The sequence below is a fragment of the Anser cygnoides genome, chromosome 5, assembly GCF_040182565.1.
Source record: "Anser cygnoides isolate HZ-2024a breed goose chromosome 5, Taihu_goose_T2T_genome, whole genome shotgun sequence".
NCBI classification, from domain to species: Eukaryota; Metazoa; Chordata; class Aves; order Anseriformes; family Anatidae; genus Anser; species Anser cygnoides.
The window spans coordinates 11,402,551-11,415,277 of record NC_089877.1 but is presented as its reverse complement, the minus strand read 5'-3'; the positions used below and the strand labels follow the sequence as shown (position 1 = coordinate 11,415,277).

At 36.2% G+C, this 12,727-nt stretch overlaps 1 protein-coding gene across 10 annotated transcripts in view; it reads left to right on the top strand.

Moving 5' to 3' along the window:
* Positions 1 to 12,727, top strand: part of NELL1 (neural EGFL like 1) — a 298,939-nt gene that overhangs the window by 169,948 nt on the left and 116,264 nt on the right. For all 10 annotated transcript variants that reach the window (XR_010831634.1, XR_010831632.1, XR_010831633.1 and 7 more), the window contains exon 14: positions 8,581 to 8,703. Coding sequence is in view for 7 of the 10 variants with exons in the window: in XM_013177634.3 (XP_013033088.3) it covers positions 8,581 to 8,703 (123 nt within the window). In the remaining 3 variants the exon portion in view is untranslated. The remainder of the gene's footprint in view (positions 1 to 8,580; positions 8,704 to 12,727) is intronic.

Sequence of the window (12,727 nt, the reverse complement as noted above, 5' to 3'; positions counted from 1 at the left end):
TCTGTGATTGGACTCAAAGTTTGGTGGCAAGCTTTAGTATTAAATATACACATCTTGGTGCACTTCATATATTAGGTTTCTGTATATTAAATCAAGGTCGTGTAAAAGGGTGGGAAAGCTCCTTATGAAAAGGATTGCTTTATGAGACGTTCTATATACTACAACTCTTTCTGGAAAAAATTGTCCTCTTCTTTTATAGTACATCTTTTTGTCATACTGGGTTCTTCTTACTTCTGTCTATGTATATAAGATAAAAGTGGAAATGGTGGGTTTCTAAGGAATAAGGTTCATCAGAAAAGCCAACATATGGCAATGAACAGTGAAGTCTCTATATACTGGAACAGAACATAAACCGTCATGTTTATTTCTGCTTTCTGCTTCTTGCTGAGGGGAAAATAAGGCAGTCTGAATATCTCAGTGCAGGAGGCATGTGCTGTAAAGACATCACCCACTGGATGTTGAAATCATACAAACTGATGTACAGGTGTTGTTATTTCCCACGTTTGCACACTAACTTCTTTAGGATGAGACAGTAGTTTTAGTCCATGTTCCCCTAGATATATCGTTATCATGTTAGTTATGATAAACATTAAGTGTATGAATCAGATTACGTTGGTTTTGTTTATAATCTTTGAATACATGGTTATGAAGAAGATTTCATTGTGGAGTTAAAAATCTGAACTAAACCAACTAATAATTGAAGTTGATGAAGAGGAAATTGTCAGACCAATCTCAGTGATTCTCTCTGAATACCAGTTAGAGAACAAGGATCTTATTATTTTGTTACACTGGTTTCTAAACAGTACTAGGTAGGCTGCTTTATTAGATTAAATTAGAACAAAACGGAATAAAAAGCATCAGCATGGCTTACATTAGTAGTTTCTTTTATAAACTTAATTGTAGATAGGCAATTGTGACCAAAATCTAACGAGGTGCCAGGAAACCAAAGGAAGTAATTTAGTTTATTACTCAAAAGTAAACATTCAAGAGGCATTATTCAGACAGGCAAATGCATGCACATTCAGAATTTTATATTCAAATTAAATCTCACTATTTCTTCCTAATTACCCAAGAGTAGCATATGTCTACTCTTTTAAAAGGCAGTCTAAATAATTTGGTGTTAAACACCAGAAGCTGTTCATCGTGTCTTAAATTACAACGGCATTTTAGTTTCTTACTAAAAGAACTGCAAATCTGATATTTCTGCAAGTACTTTTGTATGTTTTACTGTTCGTAAGGATAAATTTGCAGTAAAGAAGATTTTGTTGTTGTTCTGAGTCCTGTGTCGCTTGTCTGTTTCTTTGTGGCAGTGAACACGGTGAGCTTGTATGACTGATGTTCAGAATGGACATAGATCAGCCTTACTTTGCTTCTATAATTCTCATGGGTAGGCAAAAATACAGATTTTTTTTTTAGAGTTGTCAGGATTCACAGGTAGCACAATAGTCTTTCACCATCTTACCTGCAATGTAATTTATTGCACATACGCTGTTTGACATATGAATCATGTTTCTAATTGCCCTGGTTTTCTAGGGGAGGGTCTTCCTGTGTGTTCGCAGTCAAGTTTCCTTTTATTCGGTCTATTTCAAAGCTATCCTTTTATTTCATCGGAACTTCTTATGAGCTGAAGTCCTTATTCCTCTAAGTCCCTAGTTCTTCTCAAATTCAAAATTTTTCATCTCTCATTTTTAAAGCCTTAATAATTAAATAGACATTTGAATCCTAATGCCATGCAACAAAGTGTTGCTTGCTCTTTTAAAAGTATTCGGAGAGATGGCTTTCTCCTTTCCAAGTTTTCAAAGGCCATTGCTTACGTGTTGCTTGGCAGCTAATTATTTTTACTTTAGGACATATTCTATACAAGTGATCTCTGTATTAATAAACAGTGGTAGCATCTGATGACATTGCTATTCTTGAACTGAGTTGTGTCTCTGTTGTATACCTCTGGCATACAGCAAAGTTTGTTGCATTTGCGCTTACATACCCCAGAAGCAGATTTTCATCTCTCAATTTAGAGATCAACTTAGATTTCTTTTCAATGTTGCAAAAATAAGAATAAATAGAAATAGTCAGCATCTATGCACAATGTTTTCCAACGATTAATGTTTTTTTGTTAAAGAATGAAGGTTTGGGGAACTAATGGAAGGAAATCATCACAATATTAAATGTTCCTATCTATCTCAGATGGTTTAAACTGGGACCTTTTCTTGTAATGCGAAGTGAGAGTGGCTATGGTGAAGGACCGCTCAATGGGATATGTCTTTAGTAATTGCATTCAAGTGTCCGTCCTTTTTAGAAGGACATCCTTATTAAAAAAAAAAAAGTCAAGTAAACACACTTTTTCTGAAATTAAATCCTGTATCAGTTATACCTTTTAGAAACTATAAGTTGGAGAACCATTATGGACTTTTGAACTGTGCAAGGGAAAGCTATCCCCATGTTACAGTTACTTAGAACTCGTGTCTAAAAGGCTCTTAGCTTTACGATGTGTATAAATTTTCAAACTGTGGTTCTAATTTTCTATTAGAAATTTTTCTATTTCTGTTTTCTATACAAATTGAATAACAACCCAAATATTTGATTTTTTTTTCCCAAGTATATACAGGAAGAAAAAAAAAAGCACAATCCAGGTAGATTCTACCTTCAGAGCCCATACAAATCCAGTAAGCCTATTGGTGTTGTTTCTTTCAGCAAGGGAAAGCAGAAACATCCTAGAAACTATGTTGTACCTCTGAAGAATGCATTTTTAAAAATGTATGCCCAGTACATAAGTAGAGGCTATCTTTCTCTTGTAGAATTAATATAAAAAAAATATTTAAAATATTTCTTCAGTAAAAATGTAGATATTTATATTACCTAAAAAAAACCCACAAACAAACACTACAAGAGTACAGCAATATGCCATTTTTCATTACCGACCGTTCTTCTGATGCTAATTGTCAGAGCTGCCTAGAACCTTTCACAAGCACTGCATTTCATGTACACACAAATGGAGAAAAATAGTGTTTACCTCTAACTGTTTAGTTATAAATTCATGCATTTGTGCATCTGTATTTATAAATGTACGGCAAATCCTTTTTTTTTTTTTATTTGTATGTGTTCTGAATTATTTTTATGTAGTGGTTTTTTACTTGCAAACAATTTTGCAGTATGGTTTGGATGGCTTCGTGCAGGACACAGTACCTCAGGCAGCAAAAATCTTTGCATGGTACTCCTCTCTCCCTAGTGTGTTTCCTGCTGCATTCTTGCAGCTCATTTTAGCCCAGAACAGAGGTGTGTATACATATTTTTTTAAACTAACACTAAACAAAAGTAGTTTTTTGATTCCTCAGTAAGATTGGGCTAGAAAAACGGGGATATGGAACATCTGACAGGAATACAGAATTGCTGACTTTTTTTGTCCTTGTTGGACTATTCCTATTCATACTTCACACTGAAGTGATCAGCTGTCAACAGGGTTACATATTAATGTGCAGCAGCTGGAATGCATGCTTGTCTGAGGTACACCAAAGCACAAGCTGCTACAGCCTGCAGATGCTTCAACTTCACTAGCCTTAATAGTTACCTGTGTTTTGAAGAAAGTTGAAGGTTTATTTAAAATTTAAGCTAGTGGCGTCACAGCTGAGATGCATCATGATCGATTATTCTGGTGTTGGTTAAGGTGTAGCTAAGATAGCTATTAGTAGAGGTTTGACCTTTTATAGTGAATGCTTTATTTACAGATACGGAGTTTATTTGTGTTTGTGGTCTCCTGCTACATGCTGTTGCCTTCTACTTAAGTGCACAGTAAATGCTGGCTGCTGGTGTTGGGGGTGTTGGTGTCCTGTTTGCTTGGGCAGAGTCAGTCTGCTTTGAACATACAACACCAGTACAGCGGGATGCAGAGTGGTCACAGCTCTCTGTGGCACTCTGGTAACTGGGCTTTTTTCAGCAGTTTCCCATTCAGTTACATTACTGAGACTTTCACAGGAAGTGGTCTGTGTTTTCCCGTTGCACTCAAACTAGTTTCTCCTCTGGCATTTCAGGAAAAAGGAGGTACTGTGTGTGCCCTAATGTCAACGTGCATACACACCAGCCTGGTATTTAGAATAAGGAGGTTTTCTGCAATTTGTAGGATGCATTGCTGCTTCATAATAAGATATGCAACTAACTGTCTACTTGAAACTATTTTCTGGTGAATTAACTTTGCTTTTTATGTGATTGTTATCTTTGTAAGACCATGTAAGATTGAAACAAATTCTGTCAGACAGCTCCTGGGTATTCAGTTCATTAAGATAAACTTATTTTATTAGGTTGCCTGTGAACAAAGCAGAGATAACTACAATGCTTATCTTTAACAGCTGTGCATGCACCATCATGCAACAATACCGATGTATAAACATCAGTGTCCCCAGATCCATAGTGCTGTCAGAGTGGACTTGTGTTCGAGCTGATGCAATTTCATTTTTTTGAGGCAAGTAGTTAGCATGTTTTTTTTAACTGTCCAATGACAGCTTTTTCAAATACAAGTTTTCTATAGAGATTTTGTTTTAAAAGTCTTCCTCAAAACTGACACCTTGCTTAATGTATGCATAGAATGCACCCACACTTAATACATGCCATAATTCTACAGTCGTACAACAGAGGCAGCAGAGATATTATTGTAAAAAAAGATGACTGATTTCTTACCAGTGATCTTTCAAGTGCTTATGGTGGCAAATGGCCTCCTTCATAAAGCTTGGAAGAAGAATGAACTTGTTATTCGTTGCTTCACAAACTGGCCTAGTTCAAATATAAACTTTGAAAACACGGGCTCTTAAGGATTTTGGAAAAGTCCGTGGAACCTTTTGGAAATGTGACAAAGTTTTGGTCTAGAAATAAAATACTAGGCTTAGACATGTAGTTTGCTAGCTGTGGTTGTAGCCTGGTGGCTAGGAGTCAAGAATGTGATCTGAAGCTTCAGAGATAATTTGTCTTTTCATAACCCCCTTCTGCTTCTAGGAAAGAAGAATTAAGCAGAAGGAAAACCAGCAGTTGGTATTTGATTTTTGTTTGTTTTTACTATAGGAGATTGATATATATATATATATATATATATATTATATATTTAATCTAAGGTCTTTAACATTTGAGGATTTCAAAAGAAGGACAAATACTAAAAAAATGTATAGAATCTTGTAATAGTCTCATTTAATACAGGGAAATAGAGGCATAAAAAATAAATAATCCTCTGGCTTTATCCCAGACAAAGCACAGAATATAGGTGGCAATAACCAGAATATTTAAGTAACAGAAGTACTAATACTGAAGACAGTTTGCAGAGATTTTGTAAATAAACTAAAGTGTCTGTAAGCAAAGAATAGTGTTGTAATTCAACTATTCTTCTGAAATGCTACCTATTACTTGAAATGGATATTAATAATCCAGGGGAATGAGCATTGGTCCTGGGAACTTCATCCTACTGCAGTGACCTTCTCAGTAAGCCTGCCAGTTCTTCTTGTCTTTGATCACAATCTCCTGTTGTGTTACATAATAGTAACAAAAGTCACATGGAGATAGATGAATTCAGTCAAATTTATGATGACAGTTTCATTCCTGAGCTGTCATTCCATGGCAGCATGTTTATATATATACGTATATACATACAGAATCACAAGAATCATCTAGGTTGGGATAGACCTCCAAGATCACCGAGTCCAACCTCTGACCTAACACTAACAAGTCCTCCACTAAATCTTATCACTAAGCTCTAAATCTAAACGTCTTTTAAAGACCTCCAAAAATTAGAATCCCATTTCTTGTGCTGCTTATTTTCAGCTGAAAGTGAAATTGTCAAAATAAGATATGACTTGAAGTTTTTGTCTCAGCTCTCCTTTGTTGAAATGGCACTGTTTGTCACTCACTTCCGTTTGTTTTTCAGCGTTTTTTCCTTCCATACTTCGGTATCTATTTAGGTAGCTTTAACTGTAATGTTAAAGGAAAAGCACATTCTCTCTGATCAGCACTTGAATGGGAGATTTTGGAAAGTGATATTCTTTGCAAATCAGTCATAATCTCCTTTAAGATTACACAGAACACGAGTCCACCTTCCACCCTCACTTTCCTATGTGAATAGCAGGTGTTCCAAAGGGTGATATCTCGTGAGGGAGAAGAAAACCAAAAATAACTCGCTACTGACAGAATCTTAGGGATTTTTCCATTTGGAATAAAAGATTTTTGTAGGTTGACAGAAAATCAATGCTTTCTCATTCTTATTAGGACTGGAGTAACGTCATCTATAGACATCCCTACACCAGGGAAAATTTCATTTAAAGTTCCCATCATAGCAGCCAAACAATCTTGGGATTCCTCATGCAGATGAAGGTCTGTTAGTCCTTTTTGTGCTAAGAATATCAGGATCTCTGATGAAGAGCATATTCCCATGGTTAGCTCTGTTGCTATCTCTTCAAACTTATATCTGCCTAGAAAAACTGACCTCTGTTTTAGGCATAGCTGTATGAACGCAACTTTGTCAGTGCTAAATCTTTCAACGTTGCTAGCATCTGTACATGTGCAGGAGTGGTAAATAGAATTGTTTACTTTGTCAAAGTCCTGGAACAACACAACAGAGTATAATCTCTTTTGTATTTTGGCAAAGCACAAATGTTACCTCTGAGAAATCGTTTGTGTACATTTGAAGTGCTGAGAAGGTAATCAAGTAGTTTTGGCAATTGAGTAGAAATATTCTGTATATATGAGCTTATCACGAAGGCCCTCTCATTGTAGTTTGAATACCAACACAAAATCTAAAGGCAATGACTAGTAAAAGTAGTAAGAGGAGGAAGAGACCATGGAGAAAGCCTGCCTTTTAAAAGAAAGTAACATTCAATTTCAACTGCCTGCTAAGCACTTCCTTGGAGGATAGCTTGATACTTGTGTCTGACGCAGCAGTCTGAGCACCATGAGACCAGGAGTGGCATGAATCAGGTTAGGGTAGGGTTTCTTAAAAGATGAAGGAGAGAACAAACAGCCCTGAAGAAGCCTGAAACTCAGAATATCGGAGGCATCTGAAAATTAGAAAGAAGCTCAAGTGAATTACTGAACAGAGCCAGGGATCAACACAAACTAACAAGTATAAATGTAAGCCTAAATTTATCAGCAAAAGCCAGGCATGTATGACTGTGTGCGTATGAGAGTTTCTTGCTAAAAGCAAACAGGGAGTGAGTGACATATTGCTTTGATGCTCTTTAAGGGAAAGTGATGGCAATCCATATCATTTACCTGTCAAATACGTTTGGGGAAAAAAAAAAAAGCAAGCATGTCAGATATATGTTCTGCAAACAGTTATCAAAGGTGTTTCTTCAGTATTGGTTTGGTTATTTGGTTTGGAGCGTTCCTTGGAATCTACCATTCAAATCTTTATGTGTCTTGATTTACCTTGAAATTGACTGTCATCCTGTGATACAGAAAAGTTAGGGCAATGCAAAGATTAACGTAAGGCTGGAGAAGCCTTTGGTCTTGCTGTTAATGAAGGGGCTCTTCCAAAGGGGTTCACTTCAGAGTATGTAAAAATGAGTATTTTCCTCATGTTTTAGAGGCACTGCTTCTTTCTGGTCTATAAAAGGCTAAATTTAGCCCGTGATCCTTTGAGCACCCCGTATTTACTAGTATATGTAAGCTTATCTTTGGTTCCAGACAGAAATACCATTTACCTCAGAGTATACGGATGCTAGCCAGATGATTGCACTTGCATAAATGAAGATTACCAAGAAGGATTCCAGATTGACATTTATGATTAGGTCTATTGTCGAAACCCTGTGCATGACCTGAAGAAATTTGACTGCATTCTCTTTATTCTGCTGAACAAAGCTGTAAATCCAGCAGTGCAAAGGTGTAAAACATTCAGGTTTTCTTTTTGCAATCCAACTGCGTAAGGGAAGCTCCCAGTAATTGGAGGAAGAAGCAAGAAACTTCAGGGTCAGGTAGCTCACCAACTCTAACTGATGCCTTACTACAACAAAATAAAGCGGGAGAGTAAAGTGCAAGAGCTGCAGCAAATTAGGCTCAGTGGCAGCAGTTAGAGTTGCTGGATGAAAGCAAAATATGGCCCGTATGTCTGGAAGTCTCGTTGAGATCCAGTGGTAGGAATGGTGCTCTAAAGATATTAAATGTTGTTATGCATTATTAGAGAAAGATTCAGCTCAGCTTGCATTAGAGCTAGTGGCTGTGACAACTGAATTGTGCCTTCTATAAAGAGTGTGTTGATAGAGTCCCATTTCCTTTGTTCATTTCCCTTGTATTTGCTTATTGCTGTTTAGTGACGGACAGCGATGTATGGGTTAGTCTTCACAGTAGATACTCTTCTATGATAATCTTCTTTTTTTTTTTTTTGGTCTTATTTGTGCTTTGCCTCCTCGCTGATTCTTTTTTTACTATTTTTGAACATAAATAATCATCATGCACATGTTGAGTCTTGTAATTGAAGCAGAGCCATAGATGACTCCCAGACCAGACTTCTAGCATTCAGCCATTGTGCCAACCTTGTTATTCCACTTGGTTTTCAAATGCCACATCATCAAACTGAAGAGCTCACTGTCTCGTATATTTTTTTTCCACTTGTAGAGCATGATGAGTGCGGCAGCGGACAGCATAACTGTGATGAGAATGCAATCTGTACTAACACTGTCAGGGGACACAGCTGTACCTGCAAACCTGGATATGTGGGGAATGGGACCATCTGCCGAGGTAAGTCTGTTACTCTAGAAACAACGTGAAAATGGCAGACTATTAATATTTTCTGACAGTCCCCTACATTCCAGTAACTTGTGATGGCTGGATTCTGTCAACAATCCACTGTCTGATTTATCATCTGGCAACTGAAGTATGCATGGAGATGATGGGAATTGATTTGTGCATAACTTCTGAGCAATAAGGAAGTATTTCTGGAATGCTAGGAGAAAAGGACTTTCCATTTACTGCCATTGAATACTGTCATTTGAGCTACTATCTTTCAGCTTAAAATTAACGTTCATTGCTTTGGTAATTGTAGATAGTATGTGCTATCACCTTTAGCTTTGAAAATTTAATCAGGTGTGTTTTAAATTAGGGTAATCAACTCATTTTAACATAATATTGCTGTGTTTTGACTACTCACAATAGAATACTTTTTGGTTTTTTTTGAACCTTACCTTTAAATGTTTATTTTGAAGTTTTCTCTGTGATGTAAACAAGAAATACCTAGCATCAGCTATGCTTTCTGTGAGGTGATAGGCCATTGATTTAGGAACTTTGGGGGGCTTTTTTCTGTGGAGAATGACAAACAATGATGTTCTATAAAGACAGAGCAAGTGAATATATTGACCAGTTGGCTTAGAGAGGGCTGTGTCATGAAGGTGCTTCATGAGTTCTACTTCTGTATTTATGAATTACCTTGTCTCATGAAAAGCTATTTATTTATTAATTTGCCATGTCTGGTGCTGCATAATTTCTGACTCTCTAAATAGAATTGCAATTACAGGAAAACTAACTTTTAAATTTTTGAGATGACAGTTACTGAAACTGAGAAAATTCTGTACTTAGTCTGTAGGCACAAGACACTGGATATTAATTTTTAGAATGTTGTAAATTGGCCAAGGAATCCCCTAAAGGAGTACAAAGATTCATATCATTCTTGTTTCAAGCTAAAGACCTTCAGGAAGGTTAGCCTGTCAGCTGTTGAAGCTTTTTTTTGAAAGATTTTTTTTTTGAAGATTGCTTTTTGATCTGACTGTCTTTGGGTACTGTCCATCTGCACGATAGCATTGCTCTATTTAAAATTGTAAAATGATTTTCAGTGATTTAACAAGGATCACAAAAAGGTTATGAATATGATGGCCAAGTTAAACCTTCCATCCATATTGCGGTTCTGTCACCTCCTCGGGTGATACGGGGCAGAAATTCATTCTAGTACATTTTACTCTATTACAATGAATGCAAATTACACCATACACAAATGTTTTCAGAAAAGTCTGAGTAAACAGCCTGGCTGTGTTCAACTGTGATATTTTTTTTTTTCCTGAGGATAATATAACAAGACGAACCCTTAATCATTCTTCTGTGAGACAGGGATGTTTGAATTAGTTCATACAAAACATGTTTTCACAGTGGTTTTCTTCATTTGCACACCTGATGTTGGGCTTAATGTGCCAGAAATTCAAAGTAAAACTCCTGCTTCGTGGTCATTAATCCAGTAATGTTGAAGTAATGAAATTACACTGGAAAAATGCAATGAAGTTTTTATCCTCAAAATTTTGTTGAACTCTGAGTTGTGGTTAAAAATACTTACTTTTTTTTTTTTTTTTGATTTTGCACAAACAAATGTTCTTATAGTTGCCTTTCTGAGACGGTTATACATGGAAATAGAGGACACAGTGAGTTCTTACATTCTGACTAGCAAGTATAAATTGAGGGGAAAACTGGAGATTATAGGAAGTGTCTTGCAGTCTAATTATTATATTCACTAGGGGTAAGAATAGTCTGTCATTACATTGGAATAGTTAGTACTGTAAAGCAGATAATATTAGAATGCTGTTGTGTTTTAGTAAATGGTAAAACTCCACATAAAGAAGTGGTCTGAGCGTCTCAGCCTGTGGTTCTGTGGTCACTTGAGGTTTTTACAGTTTGGGCAGCTAATCTGAGGAACATTTCCATTCTACCCATGGTAACCCCAGGGACACCAGTACTGCCTCTCTTCTGTTGGGTTTAAGGGCAATATATTGTAAGTAAAACATGGCTAAAAAAAGAAGTGACAACAGAAAAATTACCAGTTACCCATCGCATCAGTTTCCTCACACAAGTGCTAGACTTGGCACAAGGAAAGAGGTCTGGAGGTCTGGACATAGCAGAACAGCTATAAACAGTTTATGTTGTCTTTTAGTAATTGTGGGGCTTCATCTTCAAGCAACATATATATATATATATATTTTTTTTTAAATGATATGAGCCAAGGTGATAAGTTTAGTATAATACTATCTGAAGTTGATAAACATCTATGTTCTCCTTTAACCACCTGTAAGGGTTTACATTACAGACATTTACGTGCACAAAATGGTTGTTTCAACTGCTACTGAAGTAATATTTCTGTAAGAAATCTTATTAATATTGTCCAGCAACACTGTAAATAGAATAGTAATGTTATGATCAAGAATAGGGTTTGCTTTTCTGCCCAATTGTACAATATATTTAATATCATTGTTTTCATGACGTTATAAAATCAGAATAATTCTGTTCTTTAACTTCACTGACTAGTACTTTGATAATGTCTTCATAAGAAAACAAAATACTGGTATTTGTGTTTTAGGAAATGTATGCACATTTAAATGAAATTGCATGGTGAAATTCTGGTAAATACAATGAAATTATTCTGGCAGGCAAATTTGTGACATCTGCAATTTTTGTGGAAAGTATGGAGAAATAAAAATGACAGAAATAATCTGAACGTGAATATTATGATTGCTGTTGATTTAGAAATAAAAGCAAAAAAAAAGAAGAGGAAAGCAAGTAACTTTAAAAAATCTGTAGAATCAGGCTGTCTCCTTTCTTGAGCAGAAAAATAAAGGAGGAAGAAATTCTGTGCTTTTCTGTAAAAGTTGTAGACTAGTCTGTGTAATTAAGAAGTGGATTATGTCAAACTAGATGTGGAAACTGTCACGAGGAAAGCGGTAGAAAAGGGCATAGTCTAATACCAAATGCTCTTCTGCTTTAAAATAGATACAACTATAGTTTAAGTGACATTGAAATGGAAAGAGAAGTGAAAATGAACATAAGCAAACTTTTATAAATACGTAGGTACCAAAACGTAGGCAGCAAGATCGTGTAAAACAGTAGAGGAAAATGAGACTTTTCCTATGGGTGTGCATGTGTTCCCAATTTCACTGTAAGAAGTGGGCTTTAGCATCTCAGACAGATACTGAAATTTTGGGGATAGATCGGGGAAAAAAAGAGGCTGAGTTGAGATGAAATGGCAATTTCAATGCTGTGCCATCACCGTTAGCAAATTTGACGGAGCACGGAACTCAGCATCAAATAGATTATGTCTCAATATTTCTACAGAAAATAAAAAGTAAAGTAAGGAAGCATTTGCTGGAAGAAATTAGAGCACAAAAGGCAGAGGATAGAGGTAAAACGAGTTGAATAGATATTCTGAATTTACAGATCTATTAAGCTGCTTTTTTTGTATGAAGAATTCTTTGAAAAAAATATCGAACTAATACTGATGAAGGAAATAGAAGTCATAGGTAGGTAACTCACACCATGCCCATTTACTTGAATTCTGTGAATGAATTCACGGATGAGGGTGAAGTTAAGGCCAATTTAGAAAAAGTCACTGAACTTCAGGATAAGATTCAATAGTGCAGTATAAAGGCAATTAACTTATCAGGGCAGAAGGGAAAGGTGAATCAAAAAAAAAAAAAAGTTGAGTAAATGAATTAGGGTGTGTGGTGGGGGGAGGGGGGTAAATGGCTACCCGATACAACAGCGTTGCCTGTCAGGATGGGCCGTGTAGGAAATTAGTGGTAATGTCTAGATGAAAGAAGAGACTAGGACAACAAGGTTTCTCGTTGAGTAATGTGTCACCTGTAGACAGTTTTTAAGTGTGAAAGTAAAACTCTGTCATATGTAAAACGAGTAAAACTCAATGTTGTGACTGTAGGTGAAGAGCCAGGGATGTTGAATGCAGAGATTTATAACTTAGACTATAGAGGCTCTTGGTCTGTGTATTATTGCAGTG